Source organism: Agelaius phoeniceus, chromosome 1 (genome assembly GCF_051311805.1).
Source record: "Agelaius phoeniceus isolate bAgePho1 chromosome 1, bAgePho1.hap1, whole genome shotgun sequence".
In the NCBI taxonomy this organism is placed as follows: Eukaryota; Metazoa; Chordata; class Aves; order Passeriformes; family Icteridae; genus Agelaius; species Agelaius phoeniceus.
The window spans coordinates 116,296,371-116,314,827 of NC_135265.1; the positions used below are offsets into that span (position 1 = coordinate 116,296,371).

General features: G+C 38.3%; 1 protein-coding gene across 1 annotated transcript in view; it reads right to left on the bottom strand.

Annotated features, from left to right (window-relative positions):
- The window catches only part of NSMAF (neutral sphingomyelinase activation associated factor), a 39,047-nt gene extending 23,037 nt beyond the window's left edge, over positions 1 to 16,010 (bottom strand). Inside the window, exons 1-7 of the mRNA XM_054631760.2 lie at positions 15,671 to 16,010; positions 5,975 to 6,064; positions 5,795 to 5,873; positions 5,636 to 5,703; positions 5,514 to 5,550; positions 2,725 to 2,775; positions 167 to 238 (exon numbers count right to left, since the gene is read on the bottom strand). Of these exons, the coding sequence (XP_054487735.2) occupies positions 167 to 238; positions 2,725 to 2,775; positions 5,514 to 5,550; positions 5,636 to 5,703; positions 5,795 to 5,873; positions 5,975 to 6,064; positions 15,671 to 15,723 (450 nt within the window). The 5' untranslated portion in view covers positions 15,724 to 16,010. The remainder of the gene's footprint in view (positions 1 to 166; positions 239 to 2,724; positions 2,776 to 5,513; positions 5,551 to 5,635; positions 5,704 to 5,794; positions 5,874 to 5,974; positions 6,065 to 15,670) is intronic.
- Positions 16,011 to 18,457: the final 2,447 nt, after the last annotated feature.

Consider the following 18,457-nt stretch of genomic DNA (forward strand, 5'->3'; position numbering starts at 1 on the left):
TACTAGATGCTGACAGAATCTAGTAGCTGACAGAACTAGATGCTGTGTTCAAGTCCACATTTTAAAAACAGATAATCCAAGGTTTTCACCTTGAGTACAAATAAAACTTTACACTAAAAATCAAAAGATGTCATGAACTATGCAGGGATATCAAATAACCACATACCTGATGTAGAGTTTGCACAACATCTCCTACTTTCCAAGCAACATCCAGTTGGAATAAGTGTTCTGTTCTACCCTAAAATTAAAAATTTACTACGAATTAATTTCAAATAGAACTCAGTGGAAAAAAATAAAATTAAAGTAAACAAAATGAAAGACCCCTAAATAATAAAACTCTAAAACCCAGTAAAACTATGCTATTAAAGATTGTGTTATATGCCAAAGATTGCAAAAGCAGATGTTGATCTTTTTTCTTTACAAATATATCTTCCCTGGGCAAAGCTCTTTGTGCAGCGTTGTTTAATACAATACAGCACAATAGCTCTGAAGTGAATAAGTTAATGTAGTGCAAACATCAATAAATGAAAAGTAGTACCTGTTCTGCCTATTTTAACATCTATTTTAAACACTTGCAAATATAGAACTAGCAAATGGCATGTTACATTTTAAACAGCTACTGTATTTCTTATAGATGAAAGACACCAGCCCATCAAATCTTTAAAGACTAGGCTAAAAAAGTTAGTCACTCTCATCTACATAAGTAGTTTTGAGCTGAAAAGATCCCAAATCCAGTCAACAGTCCATTTTGACTAGTCATTCACAAAAGCCTCACTAACACATCAACCAGCTTATGTGGCACACTCATTTTTCTCCTACGAAGTTTTCCCAGCTTTCTTAAGAGTCATTTTATAGGAGACATTCCTGCTTTTACTTAAGTATATTAAAAGTATGTGTATGGATCAACTGGCACTAGCTTTACTCACAACTCATATTTAGCAAAGGTTGTTGAATACTTTCATGACCCCATAATGCAGTATAAAACTGTATCAACGTGTTTCTGTAGCGTTTTGTGATTTCTCAGGCTAGACTTTAAAAAAAAGCAACAAAGTGATCAGTAGGACTAAAGCAAGACATCAGTCAGTAGATACAACTGGATTAATTTTAACTGAAGGAAGGAAGACATGAAAATCTAGATGATCTTCAGTGTAATGTATGTGATCTGAGCTGAACTGACAGCAATGCAAGAGGAAAGCATGCTTTGAAAAGCAAATGGAACTGGATTATAGGGAGACATTAAATTCAGCAGCAATTTAGATTAAAGCCCTGCAACATTTCACCCAGAGCATTGTTTTTCTTCAACACGAAAAAAACACAGCTCTAAGAAATCCTAGTGAATGGTCTACAAGTATTGCTTACAGCCAACAATGTGACAGTTTATGTGAGCAGTTTCTGTAGCTCTCCAGCCATATTCAAAGACAAGAGCTCAGTATTTTGTAATTGATCTGAAACAATCAAAGAAAGACATGGAAGATAAAAAGTATTACTCAATTCCAGCACTCAGTGACATATGGAACTGGCAACAATTCAAGTAGAAGATATCTAGCAGCAACAGAAAAAAAATCAGAAAAGACTGAAGGTGAATTAGATTTCTTGTTTCAAAATGCAGAGAAAAAGCTGCACTTCAGCAGAGTAAATTGTGATGGTTAACTGTCAGAAATGTTTTAGCTGTGGATGAACCATAACTTAGAAGAAAATGAAGTGAAGAGCTTTCCAAACAACCCTTCTGATTCTTTCCTTTTCCACTGTGTTGGCAATAGGGTATTTGTGTTGGAGATAAGGTATTTGTCTGATACTTAATAAATCTTGCACATGTCTGCAAAACAGATCATAGAAGGACTACAAGACAAAATAGTTTCAACACATGAAGAATTATCAGAATAAAAAAAACAAAGAAAAAAACCTTTTAAGTCCTAGTTCAGAGGCAGATCTAATCACAAAACCAACCCAAAGCCCTTGTTGAGAGAACAGAGATCCTCTCTTGTCTCTTTGCTGTCCACTACAGTAATACGGATTTATAGACTCCATCATTCTTGAAGTTTCCTACTTAAAGAAAAACATTGAGAAATATAATTCTATCTTTTTCAACTCTTGGGCAAAAAGTGAATTAACTCTGAAAAATAAAAGTTTTGTGTTTGTGTCTTAACTAATCTCACAATTTAAGCAAAGAACCTTTACTTGTATGCCTTGAATCCTCCAGGCTCAGAATTGGAGCAGACCGACCCTATCAGCAGAAAGCAGCCAGGAGCAAGCTCCAATTTCTGCTGTGAGCAGCCTTATCCACCATTTCTTTGAATTGAGAAGCACTCAGCTGGGAAATATCAATTAGCAATCTCTCATCTGAGCAGAATCTCAGCAATCTCAGTCTGAGCAGAACTGAGGAGAAGCCACTTAGCCAGGATGCAGTGTCCACTATACATGAGCACTCAGCTGACAGCTCTGACTGTTGAGCCCATAGAGCTGCACATCAAGATAAATAGCAAGTGTCAAGTCTGCAGCATGTCCTCCAAGAAGTATCAGAAAGCCATCACAGAAGAATTCAGACATGCTTTTTCAATATTTTTTTAAAAATATTTTTTTAAAAATATTTTTTTAAAAATATTTTTTTAAAAGCTTCACTGTCATATTTCTCAAATGATAATTATCTTAACTCTTTCAGAAATGACAACATAAATCCTTACAAAACTCCAGTTTGCTAAAAGCGGTGAAAAAATATATACTTACTCTTACTGTTTTATAGGGTGCAATAACATTTCTTTCTTTAATGAGAAAAACCTGAAAGAATAACAGACATTACAGATTCACACCTTAAAAATAATATAATTAATCAGAAGTACTGGTAACAACTAAGAACACTGTTTAAGCAAGCAAAACACTGAGTTGTAATATTCTGCTTTAACTACCCCAGATAAACTGCAGAAAAACAATGAGCTTTTACATCAGCTAACTGCAAGGAGGGCAAAAGTCCAATTTTGTTCAGAGGCTTACTTATACAGTTCATTAGTGAGCTTTTATCCTAATCATATGATCTTCAAGGAGCTACATTCAGAGGGGCAGATCCTTCCCCTCTTTTAGTGGCTCAAGGTTCTGCCCAAACAGGAATTACTCCAGACTGGCAACACGCAACACACCCTGTGCAAACTTTCTCAAATGAATGCCTTTCTTCTGCTGCTAAACATTTCACTTCCAGCTCCAACCACAACGAACACCAGATTTCCTCCCTCATCCAATACCATGCTTTTGAACAGTTTTATTTCTCTGGTGCTAGCCTCATCTCTGAGAATGTCTTTCCTCTCCAAAACCCACATAAAACTACTCTCCTTCTTCAGAACATTCTCACAATTCTTATAAAAAGACCTGACTGGTAACACACTAATTTGTACGCTGTGCCTTACTATCCACCATCTAAAAGGCAACAAGCCAGAAATAAGTTATGGTTTTGCTGCCTGTACAGAAGGCTCAAATTTGCTAAATCTCAGGCCTAAGCTCAGGACTGGTTCTGAACTAAACAAAATACACTGGACTGCTGTCCTGGGGTGACAACTGCATCACCTACTGTGTTCTACTCCTGGCCCAAGAAACTTGGATGATCACAGGTCCCTTCCCAGTGCCTCAGTTTCCTTCCTATAGGTAGCACACCTGCGGTTCTACACTCCCAGATTCATTCAGAATCCTTCTGGCTGCTACAGACAGCCTTCCCCATTCCCATCAGCTGACAACAGAGCCAACCTTCAGCCCATGACCGCTCCAAGAAACATCCAGCTAGAACAAAGCAAGTGGCAGGCTTGGAAGCCCATAGGTTCAGCATGCCTCTGTAAGTGCTACATTAAAAACAATGGCAATTAGTGCCTTTCATCTGACATCATCATGTACAGACCTGAATCAGGCCATGGGAGAATCAGAATGAGAAATCTGCTTCACATTCATTGCTCTTCTGCAGGATAACTATACTGAGTACTCTACATTACATAAGAAGTAGACATAATGGTTTGGTTTTCTTTACTTGTAAGCTGAGCAAAAACCTAAGCATACTGTATTAATTTCCTATCTCTGGAGGATTTCCCTCAGTTTTATCTCAAGAAAAAAATACTGAAATAATACCAAATTCTTATTCCTGTTTACTATATTTTAAAGCCATTAGTTCTAAGTTGTCTGCTACATAAGGAAAAGCTGCTTATCCAGCTGTGTACTACCAATTTTTTCTGATTCTAAAAGGCAAAGATGTTTAAGATTTTCCAAGTACTCCCTATGTGTGGTTTCCTACAAGGCCAAAATTCTACTTAAAAAACCCGTATTTTTAATTACATCATGATCTGTCATAATTACAACTAGTGACTACTTGACACTTGGAAGTCCATATGCCTTTTATACAAAATACCAGTATTTATGATGCCATTCAAATATTTCAGAACGTTTCCTCAGAGATAGGAAGATGACTGGCAAGCTACAAATGGAGGAGTGGAGGGTGCTAACCACACTTGCCATCTTAAAACTTAATTCCTCTTTCCTATAAGATGTTTTTTATAATCCCTTGCTCTTCAAAACATAGAGTAATGATGTATGGTGGAAGCATTGCCTAGAGGAGTTAGAAATACGTTTTTAAAAATCACTCAGTACATAGAAATCTGCCAACTCAAAAAATAGATTACACAGTATTTTTCACAGAAGCAGTTTCAAAATGAAATTAAATATACTGGTTACTACAACACAAACCACAAGCTTCTCTGGCATAGACAGTATTAAATGCTTGAGTTTGTTTTTGACTGCAACAGCACATAACATAGCAAGGCTATCAATTTTGGGCATTGGTAAAGACAGATTTTAGAAATAAACAAGGATATTTAAAATTGTATTCCCTGCCTCAAGTCTGTTCTATCCTGAAAGAACACATGAACTTTTTTTTTTTTTTCCTTTAACTTTTGCAGCTTTGGAACACTTATCAACTGAAATTTACCAAAATTTAAAGTGTATCCCCTTGGTTAACTCTAAGAATGAATACATCCACAACCACAACTCTTGACTTAAACTTTAAGACAGTATTTCAGGACACCTTCTGAAAACTATTTGGTGGACACACAGCACAGTCCAGAGTTTTCACAAAGCTGAACTGCGGGGACCGAGATGGCTTTGCCATTACCCCAAAATGCTGCAGAAAGTAGATGAAAGCAGTGCAAGAAAATCAAACTAAAGATGATCAATAAAGTTTTATTACAGTCTATTCTCCTTTTTCATTCAATTCCAAGGTTTCCCTAAGCTCCATTATAAAATGCACAGGGCAAAAATGTTCTGTTTATTGAATTAATGACTAAATTAAGTCATTAGAGTTTGCAATTTCCAGCATCAACAGTTTCACATTAATGCTAAGTTTTTGACACTAATTAGTTTTGTTTTCAGTTAACTTCCCACTCTTAGATTATAGCTTTGAGGAAAAATACCATTAAGGAACATAAGCTTGCTCATTTATGTAACCTCACCCATTTATACATCAAGAATCTATTATATGCATGTCTTACCTGGCTACATACAACAGAAATCCCTCCAGGTGTATTCCTGAAATGTAAATAAGATATTTGAAATTATGGGAATTTGGGCTTTAAAGGAAGTTAAATACATAGAGTATTCCAGATTTACCTACCTTGTGAAAGGGTTATTTGCTTCATTATCTTCTGGGGCTTTTATACTACTGCAATCCCGCAATGGTATCTGCAGCAAGTCATAAAAATACATGGTATTTCTTAAAAGCTTTTTAAAGAGAATCTTTAGTTACCAAGAAATTTAAGTTTGCACTGCTTACCTTGATAATAGGCTGGATATTGTCATCTGGTTCAAAAATAATTGACTTAGAACAGATTTTTAGGGAGCCTCTGAATTTTCTAAAAGGAACAACAAAAATAAAAAAAAAAGTTGTGCATATGTTCAAGATACATGAGCCTAGAATGACTCCAAAAGGTGAAAGTATGCAAGAGTTTTGTACCTTTCATCTTTGCAATCTTTATTTATAATATGATTAGCTGTGTGCTGCTCAAAGTAATATTCTTCCAGGTTCAGAAGAAGCAGCGAAAACCTACAAATTAAAAATAAAAATATTTTATTCTAAGAGAAAATACCATAACAGTTAGTACTCTTAATAAAACATTTCAGGTGTTCAGAAAGTTTTCTCTGATCTCTTTGCTGCGCTCCACACCCCAATAATGAATTAATTTAACTTTTTAAAATAACAACCTATATGGAAATTTGTGTACATGTGAAGAAGATAGACAAATTCTCTTCCAACACATATAAGGTTAGATATTTGATTCTGATGTCTTAGCTGGAAACTATTCTAATATAACCAGGCTTTCTGCTTTAGCCCTGATCAATGTATGCCAGGCAAAATATGCAATGACACAAAAAGGAAGGGCAGGAATTAATCACTTAGAACAGATGGAATTAGATTGTTTTGAAGCAAAGCCAAATTAAACTGGTCTAAAATGTTAAGTGAAAACACTGGCACAGATTTTACAACATGAGTGCGTCACTCAATGGATGCCCTCTGAGGAAGCATTACCCTCCTCACCAACCACATTTTGTACTTCCTCCACACCTCTGTTCAGCCCCCAGGAAGCCTTTTTATGGACTAATGTGATTAACAACAAACCTCAACAACAAAAAAACAAAAATAGGAAACTGAAGTCTTTGAAAATATTTAATTGCAGGATCATAGTAATGCCAGCGTTGGTACCAAGCAAATGCAAATAGGCCAGATTAGGGGGAACATGGAAATGCTTTCTCTACCAACTTAAGTAAAACCACTGCAAGTGATCAAAACTCAATTTTCTAACAGGGTGAACACTCAGTCACTGAGTTTTTCAGCTGTAGAGAATGCCAGTGGATACTGGCACAGCAGGAGAAGCAAAACAACCTCAGTTGGAAGTACAACTTATTTGTGTGCAGTGCTGATCTGATCTGCACAAGTACTTAGTATTTATTTACACCCATATTTTGAGCTTTTTGTACTTCATTCATGATGTGCTTCACTAGAAATGCCTGTGAAGACACTAATAAACACCAAGTATCCCCAGAGTAGTATTCAAACAGCAGTAAATATGTCAGGAGTTCACAAAATGAACTGAGTGAATCAAACAGCCTGTTCATTAAAAAAGCATATTTCACAATGGAAAAAATAACATTATTCAAAATATATCTTGTACACTTAAAGATTGTGTTGTGGTTGTTATCTTAAACAGAACATAACAATACAGGTTTTACTGCAACTACAAGTAACAGTGGCTCTATATACTCAAAACTGTGTTTCCAAGATACCTTGTCTTACTGCTCTGCTGCTTTTGTAAAATGGCCTTATCTTAACTTTCCTTTCTTGAAAACAGTTTTTTTATTATCCCATTTTGCTGGTCTTGGTTTTCTTTGCAGCATCTACTATGGGGCTTTGTTTTGGATTTGTGCTGAAAACTGTTGATAATTCAATGATTTAAGCACTGAGTGTGCTTAAACAGAGTCAAGGCCTTTTCTGCTTCATCCCACTCTGCCAGCGAGGAAGGTGAAGGTGCACAAGGAGTTGGCAGGGGACACAGCCAGGACAGCTGACCCCAACTGACCAAGGGTTATTCTCTGCCATATGGAATTATACTCAGTAACTGTGGGGAAGCTACTATGTTTCATATCCTATTATATCCCATTTTCCAACATATTATCCAGTTGAAATCATCCAGGAGAAACTTAGAACTTCTTATTTTACAAACGCAGATCTTGCAAGTTCTATCACAGATGGATGTATAAAGAGCAATTCACCAGTAAAATGCTCTTCTTTCTAGTATGTATAAGCACACTACATATACTATACATGTAAGTATTATTATTATTTAAGTAATAAAAATATAAAAGTCAAGAATAAAGTTAGCACCCAGGTTTGTTTGAAAAAATCTATTCTCTTTCATCAGGAAACAGCCACTATTGACATAGAGAACATGAGCTTCAGAGAAATGGCATTTATGGTCCCACAATTAATTTTTTTCCAAGAAAACAATAATGTCTGCTCAATAGAATTAATTTCTGAAATTATTCATGCTTGGGCTCTTTCTTTTATCTCCACCAATTCTTTTAACAAACTCCTCACATGTTTATATTCTTTCCAAATTCACCTGATGACAGCACTGGTATTTACTAGATTTTTAAGATTTTAGGTAATGCAGGCATCCCGCATGTATTCAAGACAAGCTATGTTTTTGTATCAAAACATTGGCTATTATTCACAGTAACGATAATATACTCAACATAAGCCAAAATACATAAAACAAGAGTTCTCTTTGAAATTTTTCATTATAACCACCTCTATGAAACTATTGTATCTTTGTGTGCTTGTCACTTTATAAATCAATTCACCTTTCCAAAACCAGAAGCTGTAGGCAAAGATTTGAGGTATTCTTTCCCCAGTATAACACTTACTGCTGCTGAACCAGATGGTGTCATGAAGGAAAAAAAAAAAAGAAAAAGTAAATATATGCACAAAAACTCAAACTCTTTATATAGGCTAAATAGGTAGTGTGGGGAAACTGTAGGTTTACTCCTTTTTAAATACCATGTTTGCTAGCAGTATCCAGTTTATCCTTCTGCTATTCTGTGTCTCTTCCACATGAGTACTCATTCTCCAGGCTTACAGAGACAGCAGTGCTGTAGAGCTTCTTGCTAGAGACCAGCGACCTCCTGTGCAATGATCTCCTGCTCGCTGACCTCAGCTTTGCTGTCTGGAAAATGCCTTGTAAGGCTGTGGTGGAACCTGTTAAAGCATTTTTCCTCAAACACTGTCCATCATATAGGATAAGTGCATTTTGCTTATTTATCTTCCCCTCCCACTCTCTGCAGAGCCTCCCATGTAGTTCTGAAGCCTCTTCCTAGCATTTCTGTGCTTGTTGCTATTCTACTTGCAAGTTCACTTACTCCAACTGCATTTTCCTGTATTTTCAGGCTGCAACAAGTCACTTCTGCAGGCAGACAGAGCCCAGATATCAAATCTCCACAAATGTCACAAAAACTGCTCCTTTTAAAATTAATATGATCCCGTAAGTGAAAGCAAAATTTTCAGACTTGCATCTCACTACTGGCTAACAAATCTAGACCAGTTCAAGTTACTGCTAATAATGAACTCTGAAGATTATGATGCGTGATCTCTGGAATAACCTTCTGGAATTTCTCAACTCATCTTAGTCTTTATTGCTCAAGTATTTAAATTTAATTTGCCTGTGTTAATGATCCATAGAGTTGTCAAAGAAAAGTCAAATTTCATCACGTGTTACTAGAGTGCAGCCAGCTTTTTATCTTCACAGAAGTAGTATCTTTCACATAAATAAACAGAGCCTCTGATAGTTACTGTATTAACAGGGTCCCTCTGGAGAACCATCACTGCACATAATGATGCTTCAGGCTTGCCGGGAGGTTTAACAAGTATCTACAGATAGCAAGGGCACAGATCAGCCTCTGGCATGCTGCATAAGTAGGCAAACAGTACTGTGAAGGCCTGAAAAAACCAGGATATCAATCATAATAGCTATAAAATTACAGCAATGGGGATCTTCAAAGTGCAACTAAGCAGTTGGGCTTTGGGCTGACTGCCTTCCAAAGAGCTAAAGGAAGTATGCCAAAGACACTTGTGATATCAAGATGACCGGCACATCTATATACATCATTTATATACTATCAAAACTGCTGTATGGTTCTACAACAAGAATTTGTATGCATACATTTAAAATTAAAATTTAGCATACTTTTAAAATAGTAACTTAATTCTGCACATGACAGGAAGACTTCAAAAAAAATCAACAAGCAACAGTAGGCAGAGAATGCATGAGGTACCCTGTATAAGAAACTGGTTAAACCTGTAAGAGTTGAAAACTATATTTTGGTTTTCAGCCACTGAGCAGCTGTACTGTTCCCAGTGCTATGTAATTAACAGCACACACTGTAAGCATATGACTTTATCACACTGACCTGCAATAGCAACCTGGATCAAAAAAATCAATGTCAACACAAGTAACAATAAGTAAGTCTGTCCCCAGTCTACCCTTCCTTGCCTTCAAGTCTGATCCCAAGATGTAAAAACCCCTCAATCTAAGCAGTTAGTCAGGCAAATCAAAAGTTTTAACTGGTAAGGTACAAAAATGCTTTGGTATCTAAAATGAAAAAGGGTTTTGATTTTTTTTTTCCATTTTTAAATTATCTGCAAGAAGCAGCATCTAAAAAAACCCCCACCAAATAAATCAATAAACAATCAAAGCTCAGTTCTGGTTCTTACATATTCGTAGGAGATCCCTTCAAGTTTCTATTAAACACTTTTGCCTGGTGCTCTAAAACTTTGTATTCCTGTAATACAGTAACAAACAAATATCACAAACAGAAAAGGATCCAGTTTGAGACATTTTTCTTATTACCAGCAAGTGGTAATTTTGATTCATTTTCAAAATTAATAGCCCACTTGTTAATCAAAACTTCCCAAGTATAAATAATTAATGAGTTTTTATTAAAAATCTACTTAGAGAAAGGTAATGCTACAGCTTGGAAAGCAACTCAAATACCTGTTGACAAAAAATCCTTTGAAATCCAGCAATAAAACTCACACCTCTAAGTTCATTACAGGATGTTTTTATGCTTACGCCCTAATAAAGGCAGGTTTATGCCCACAAATGTTGTTGCCACTATGCTATTCAATGGTTTGTGACACACTGATTAAGTCAGTAAGCCACAGGCATGGCTTCAGGGATCATTGACCATTTTTGTTCTTCTACAATGAACTCGACATACTAGGCTATCCAAAAAAAAAAAAAAAGCCAACATGTTCTGAAAATGACACAGAATGACACAGAGACAAATTAGACAAGATTTTCAAAAAAGTTCAAACCCCATGAAGGTAGCTGTAAGGGTTGAGACTCTGCAAGATGCTCAATGCCTTATACTATAGCCTCTTAACAGTCCAGCCTTTATCCTCAATGTCTCACCAACAGCAAACAAAGCTTCAGAGAGCTTCCAAGATGACTATATTTTCTTACTACATGTAATATTTGAAAAATGGAAATTGAAGGAAAAAAAAAAGCGGCTTCAGTAGCTTTGCTGGTCCCACACACTTGTAATGCTTTAAAAACTACTTCCAGTTGTGGAGACCAGCCAATTTTGACTTAAAAAGTTATCACACTAGCAGACAGGCCATAATGCAAGCTTCTATTCAGAGCTGTGGAGTTTTCCCAGGATAGTTTTGTACATGGAAGGGTACATGGAACACCAGAAACAGTATCAGGAGAATGGGTCACGCACAAGAACAAGGTGGTCAGGAAGAAGACTTTACCCTTTGGAATGCAGCAAACCCACACAGCCTATCTTCTTGCTATCAAGAGATGCTAGGAAAGAGGCAGTTTCACTTTCCAGTGTAAAATAAATCAGTAGCCACCACTACACTATGGCAAAGCCTTGAGCTTTAGAGTGGGTGGAAAGGCGCTTGCATTAAACCTGAGGTGTAACAGTGTAAGTTCTGTGTCCAAAAATCAACAGCAGCAGCATCTTGGAGAGGGAAAAGAGAAGAACATGCTAGATAAGGGAATATCTTTTATTATAACAACTCACACAGCTGGAAAAACCAACACCACCAACTTAATAACACAAGGAGTCTCCCAGATCCAAAATGGAAAAAAGATTTTCAGCCATAGTTGTGCCTGTCTGTCCGAGGGTGTATGTTGGGGCAGTGGGAGCTACAGCAAGGGATGATCACACATCACACACATCTCTACATCTCCCCCAGGTAACTTTAATGGAGGCTTTAAGAGCTTTTGTGCTGGAACACCTTCAATCCCCACACAGTGTTAAAAGTATACAGAATTTGGTAAAGAGTTAATCTTTTAACAGTCTATAAGGAGCTGTTTGAGCTTAAAAGATAAGCACCTATACTTTAAGGGGAGAGGCAAATTAAAGCATGCCAACATAATTTAGCTTGAAGACCTATTTCAAATTCCTGTCTTTGTATAGTCCCAGAAAGATTATATTAAGAATAACTGAAAAATTCATATGCCAGTCAGTGGGAAGGTATTTTCTTATGAAGGGAATCAGTATTCCTTTGAGAAGCAGCTCCAGGTAAAAAAAAGAAAAAGGTAACCATCTTGCCAAGAAAAAGAGAACTCACTTCCTTTTTCAAAGAACTGGCATATAATTGTCATTCAGAAAAGGTCTGAGGAATATGAGTCAAGAACACACCCAAGATGCATAAGAAAACTCAGCACTAAGTAGCAAGAAAACACTTGCAAGACTTCAGCTTGTATGATGTCATTCCCAATACACAAGGTTTGGGAACCCAAAGGCACCCACACGTTCCTAGCATTGTTCTGAGTATGCAGCCAAGAAGCCAATCACCCTTTACAAACTACAACCTGGGGTTTGTAACTCCTGCCAAGATGCTACAAAATATCCTCCAAACAAAAGTGTGCTGCATCAGGCTTAGTCTACTTGAGAATTTTACTGTTCCTCTGCTTGATGTGTATGTCCCTCTATACTTCAGTCTGCAAAAGACTCAGACATTCGACAACATCTGGGGGAAAAAAAAAGAAAACAAAACAAGTCCACAGTTTTTTCATATACCAGTTTCACCTACCAGCTGAAGCACTGGACTTATTCAAACTGGACACAGGAATGACCATGCAGGGACCAGTGCCTTGGCACCCAGGAAAGAGTGTTTATACCACCCAGGAAAGGTATCCATTATTGATCCTGCTTTAAATTCATAATCTGTGATTGAAGCCTTACTATTTTTGTCATTTCATCAGAAAAGCACATGCTGGCAATCTACTTGGACACGGGTTTCAAGTGGCTGATCCAACACACCTTGCACAATCACTTAACCTGAAACTAGAAGTACAGCCCTGATAACAGAAGGAAATTGTCAGGGATGAAAAAGCAGAGTAGCCCAATCTAGCAGCAGCACACAGCTATGCAAAACCAACTCTAAAATTAAACCTCCTCCCAACAAGAACAAATTATCTGTAAGCCAGCTGTAGGACTCATTTGCTGATCTTTGGATAAAAGCCTTCATTATACATATTTTATCTCAAGAGAGTAAGATAAGGCTACTGACTAAAAAAAAAAAAAAAAAATTAAAAAAAAAAAATATATCCAATGACCAAGCAACCATCACACCAAAGATCCATCTGCAGCACCTACATGCTGCCAGGAGGTTGCTTCATGTGAGTGATGTTTCCAGCAAAGACATGAACCCCTCACAGAGGAAGCCAAGCAGGGTGCAAGACAAACCATCAGCACTGCATAGAGAGTCCCCATACCAAGTGTTTACACTTGTCTGCATTTGGGCATACTGCCAGCAGAAGTGAGAAATCAATTTATAAAGAAAGCAACAACCTGAGCAAAACACCACATCATCTAATTTGATGTTTTGTAACTAAATTGCTTGAAAAAAAGGATTGCTGTTCATGAAGGATGAATATTTGGGGGATTAAATAAACTGTCCTGGACAGAGAACATTTCAGCATTTTCTTGTTTTCTTCTAGAAAATGGCATATAGACAGAAAAGAAGGTTTATGTAACTAGATATTAAAGTGGACTAATTAGTTAAGAAGAAATATTTTTTTCAGATCACTTAAAACTAATCTGATCTTCCTTCCCTCCAAAGCAACTGCATAAGAAGATTAACTTCTTACTTACCAAGTTTCACACTACTCTTAACTGGAACTTTTACAGCATAAAGTTTTGTAGAAAGCAACGTTCAAGTAACAAAAAAACCAAAAAAAATCCCAACAAACCCCAAACCAAAACACACATCAAATGCAGTTGCCACAAAATTTTAAAAGTCCTGTTCATTTCACTAGGAAATATCTTCCCCAAGGATACAAAGATCAAGCAAAGCTTTCAAGCAGAATTTGGTGTCTCTAACAGCTACCCAGTTCCTAGGGAAAAAATTCTCAGAACCTGTCCCTTCAATTAAGTCATAACACACTGTTTTTTTCTGTTTTAAGATAGAACTATAAGGACAACACACAACAAAAATACAGTGTTTCTGATAATTCTAAGCTCGAAATATTTTAAATCGCTTAAATGCTTTTAAGATTTCCTACTTGAGAAAAGCACAGGAAAATAGGGAGAGGGAGGGACCTGATATAGGGTACAAAACATGTAAATTTACTTAGATTTTGCACTAATATCAATTGTTAGGTAAGGGGAAAAAACAGAGAAATGGGTTTGCAGATACAGGAAAAGCTGCCAGTGCAAATGAGAATAAGACTGACCTTTCATAAACTGCTCAAATTACAAGCTCAAATAATAAGATCCTGATATGCTTTCAAGTAGGAGCAAAGAAAAAAGTTCTCATCAACAACAGTAGATCAGTAATACTGACATCGATATGCTGAGTTTGTTCTCAGGGCTTTTTAGAAGAGATTTGGACCCTGTTTAGGTTCTCTGGGACAAGTCTGATTTTTGGCCATTTTTTAGCTTTCAAAAAAAAAAAGGCTATTTACATGAAATCCATAACACAGCTCACACAGTCATTTTACTTGGTTTTCCTACAATTACAATAAAAAACATTTATCTTTTCTTTCGATACTGGGAGTTTGTCCTTTCTGCCTGCAGTCCCTTACACACATCTGATACCACAGCAGACCCCTAAAGCAACAAGATATACAAGAAGACAAAACGTGATCCAGAACACATCTGTACTTAAAAAGAAAAAAAAAAACAAAACAAAAAACCCAAAACACTTCAGAGGATGTGGTAGCTTCATAGGCTGCATAGCTATGAATCAGAATTTATATGGACAGAGTGAGTCCAGCTCTCCCATCATGTGGTTTTCTCATCAACAATAAACAGTGCTGTGTAACCAGCAGAGACTTGCAGCAGGAATTTGCGCAGGGCTCACACGGGACCAGCCTGCTGTTTCCCTGGTTCCCGCAGCAGGAGACACCTGGGGATCCCTGTTCCCCCCAGAGAAGGGGGTGTCCTACTGTGTAACCCATGCCGACCTACTGCTCCCTCAGAGATGTCCTATGTGGAAATGTTAGGCTTGCAAAAGATTTTGAAACTTTTTGACAAGACAGATACAGTGAAGCCAGACAAAAGGAAGTGGGACACTACCTAAAAATAAGAGAGTAAATTCAGGATACACTCAAGCATGTATGATAAGCCTTTGTTGTACGTTCAGAAACAAAACAAAGATTACAGTCAGCAAACAGGAGCGCGTAAATTGAATTTAACGCTTTAAAGAGACAACACAGAGTCTGTAATTTAAGGGCTGACAGTACACTGACTATAGTGTTCAGGAAAAAAAAAAAAGGAAAAAATATCACAACAAACTACAACGAACAACAGTGAAGCACAGCTCCATGCCACAAGCGCAACTGAGAACAAACTAATAAACAAAAATTTACAAGACGCTATTTTTCATGCAATTTATGCAAGGCAAGCAGCACTCCTGTTTTTCCAGGTCCTTTCTACACCCTTTTCAGCCTTAACTCAGGGGACCCATCAGCCACCTGACGTCCCCAGTGACAACAGCGAGGGCAGCACAGCGCCCGTGCTCTCCTCCCTGCGCCGCGGCCTCTCCGGAGGCCCCGCCGCCCGCAGCTCCGCCGGGCCCTCCGAGGGGCCGGGGCCGAGCGGGAGCGGCCGGGGCCGGTGGGGCAGTGCCGCTCACCTCTCCTTGGAGTACAGCTCCCGCTCCAGCCGCCGCCTGCGGATGAAAGCCATGGAGCCGAGCTGCCGGTGCCGCCGCCACAGCAGGCCGGGCCGGGCCAGGCCGCGCCTCAGGGAGGCGGGGAGAGCGGGCCGGCCGCGGCCGCAGCCGGGCTGGGGAGCCCGGCCCGCCCCATTTGTGCCTCCGGAGAGGGGGGGGGAGGCGGCACAGAGAGAAGGCCGGGGAAGCGGAGACAGTCGGCGCCGAGGGTTCTGCGCCCTCGCCCGGGCTGCGGTGTCTCTGCGGGCCTTCGGGGCCTCCGCGGCGCACACGGAGGGAAGGGCACGCTGTATTACATTGCGAAACAACTGCCTTACGTGGACTAAAATAAAAGTTTTGAATGTAGTGCCACTGCAGTGAGATCATTGTGCCCGCAATGCGTGTGACAGAAGCTGTCCGGGCAGGAGGTGTGTTCAAAGCCTGGAATCACAGAACGTGCGGAGCTGGAAGGGATCCAACTCCCTGCCCTGCACGGGGCATCCCCAGGAGTCACAGCCTGCACTGAGAGCATTGTCCGAACGCCTCTGGAACTCTGTCAGGCTTGGGACTGTGACCGCTTCCTTGGGGAGCCTGTTCCAGTGCCCAACCACCCCCTGGCTAAACAACCTTTTCCTCATACTCAACCTAAACCTCCCCTGACTCAGCTTCATGCCGTTTGTTCAAGTCCTATCACTGTCAAGAAAGACCTCTATGCAAAGAGGAGTGTGAAAAACTCCAATCACTTGTGTTTAAAATTTTAAAAATTTAATAGTAATAAAATGGTTATAAAAATAGTAATACAATTAGAGTAATAATAATTTGGACAATTTGAATTAGGACAATATGAAACAATAGAAACAAAGAGTTATGGACATCCTGGTACCTTTTTCTGGGCAGCACAAGCCCAAAAAAGACACCTGTTAACAAAGGATTAACCCTTAAAAACAATAGCTTGTTGCATATTCATACACCTCATACATGAGGTATAAATTCTATCCAAACACAGGATTCTGTCTGGTCATTGTCAACTTCTTCCTCTGAATCCTAACAGTGCCTTCGAGGCGGGAAAAAGTTCATTTCTTCTGATAAGAGGGCAATAAATTCTTTTTCTCTGAAAGATTTAGGTGTCCTGTGGCTATCTCGCTGCGAGTCCTTTCTTAAAAAAATATCGTACATAGCATAGTTTCTATTTTAACATTTCTTATAACCTAAAAATATATTTAACACACTACTTAAGAGAATTAATACAGCATTACTTTCTAACACAACACATATAATATTCATTTCAATATTTGCAAACAGCCAATCATAAAATACACATTTTTCACAAGGAGTTAAGTAAAATCTCTTAGTTAATGTAAAACCCCTTCAATTGATAAAACTGCCACTGTATCTGAACAATTTATTATGCATTTACAGACGCGATATCTTGTGCAGTAGAAAAATCTTGCTTTTTGCATAAGTTAGAAAGAATGGATTCATGGAGAGGATATAATTTTTCACATAGGAATTAAAAGAATTATTGGCTTCTAGACCTCAAGAGATTGTCTGATGTACTCTCTGTACTCAGATGGATTCAGGTATATGTTGATCAGTGTTACTCAAATATTTTCAATTTGTGGGCATAAATATGAGAACTGTTGTATTTACAGAAGGCAGGTTTACTTTGGCTAATTGTCTTTCAGGGTTCTCTTCAGGAGTACTTCACAGAATCTAAGGAGGCAACAGATCACAGTTTGAAAACCACTTCTATCATCTGCATGAACTCTGATCAATTTGTAAAAGCACCTGTTTGAAGAAAATCTGCAACATTTGTGTGTAGCCTGTACAAACTTCCACAGGCATCTGTGTATATATATTTGTCCAACCTGATTTTTCTTTGCTGCATTCCTTGTCATATTTCCAGTGGAAATCATGGAATCACAGAATCATGGAGGGGCTTGGGTTGAGAAAGGGTTGAAAGGGACCTTAAAAATCATCTAGTTCCATCCCCCCACCATGGACATGAACATCTTCCACTAGACCAGATGGCTCAGGGCCCCACCCAGTCTGGCCTCGAACACTTCCAGGGATGGGGTATCTACCACTTCTCTGGGAAACCTGTTCCAGTGCCTCACCACCCTCACAGTAAAGAATTTCTTCCTCACATCTAATCTAAACTTTTTCTCTTTTAGTTTGACATCATTACCCCTTGTCCTTGTTGCTACATACTCTTGTAAATGGTCTCTGTCTTTCTTGTAGGCTTCATTCGGGTACTGGAAGGACACAATTAGGTCACCCTGAAGCCTTCTCTTTTCCAGACTGAAGAATCCCAGTTCTCTCAGCCTTTCTTCAGAGCAGAGGTGCTCAATTCCCACAATAATCTTGGTGGCCTCCTCTGGACTAGCTCCAGAGGCTGATATCCTTCCTGTGTTGAGGACCCCAGAGCTGAATGCAGTACTTGAAGGTCAAAGGTATTTATGCGCCTCACATATGTTTTAATAAATATTTTTGGATAAATGTATACTTATTCATATAATTGTTTATATGTGAAGATATGTATATCATCCTCTCATAGACTAAACATTTTTTTTTCACTTTTATAGACTACACTCATAAATGATTTATTCTTCCAGCTTTATTCTTCCAAAAAGTCACATTCCAGTATGACTTTTGCCTTTATCTTAGGATATAAGGCATCAACACCAACTGGGGTGCAGTAATTATGCCCCATGTGTTACATATAAGAGGAACATTCATAAATACATCCCAGTAAGAACTTGCTTGTCT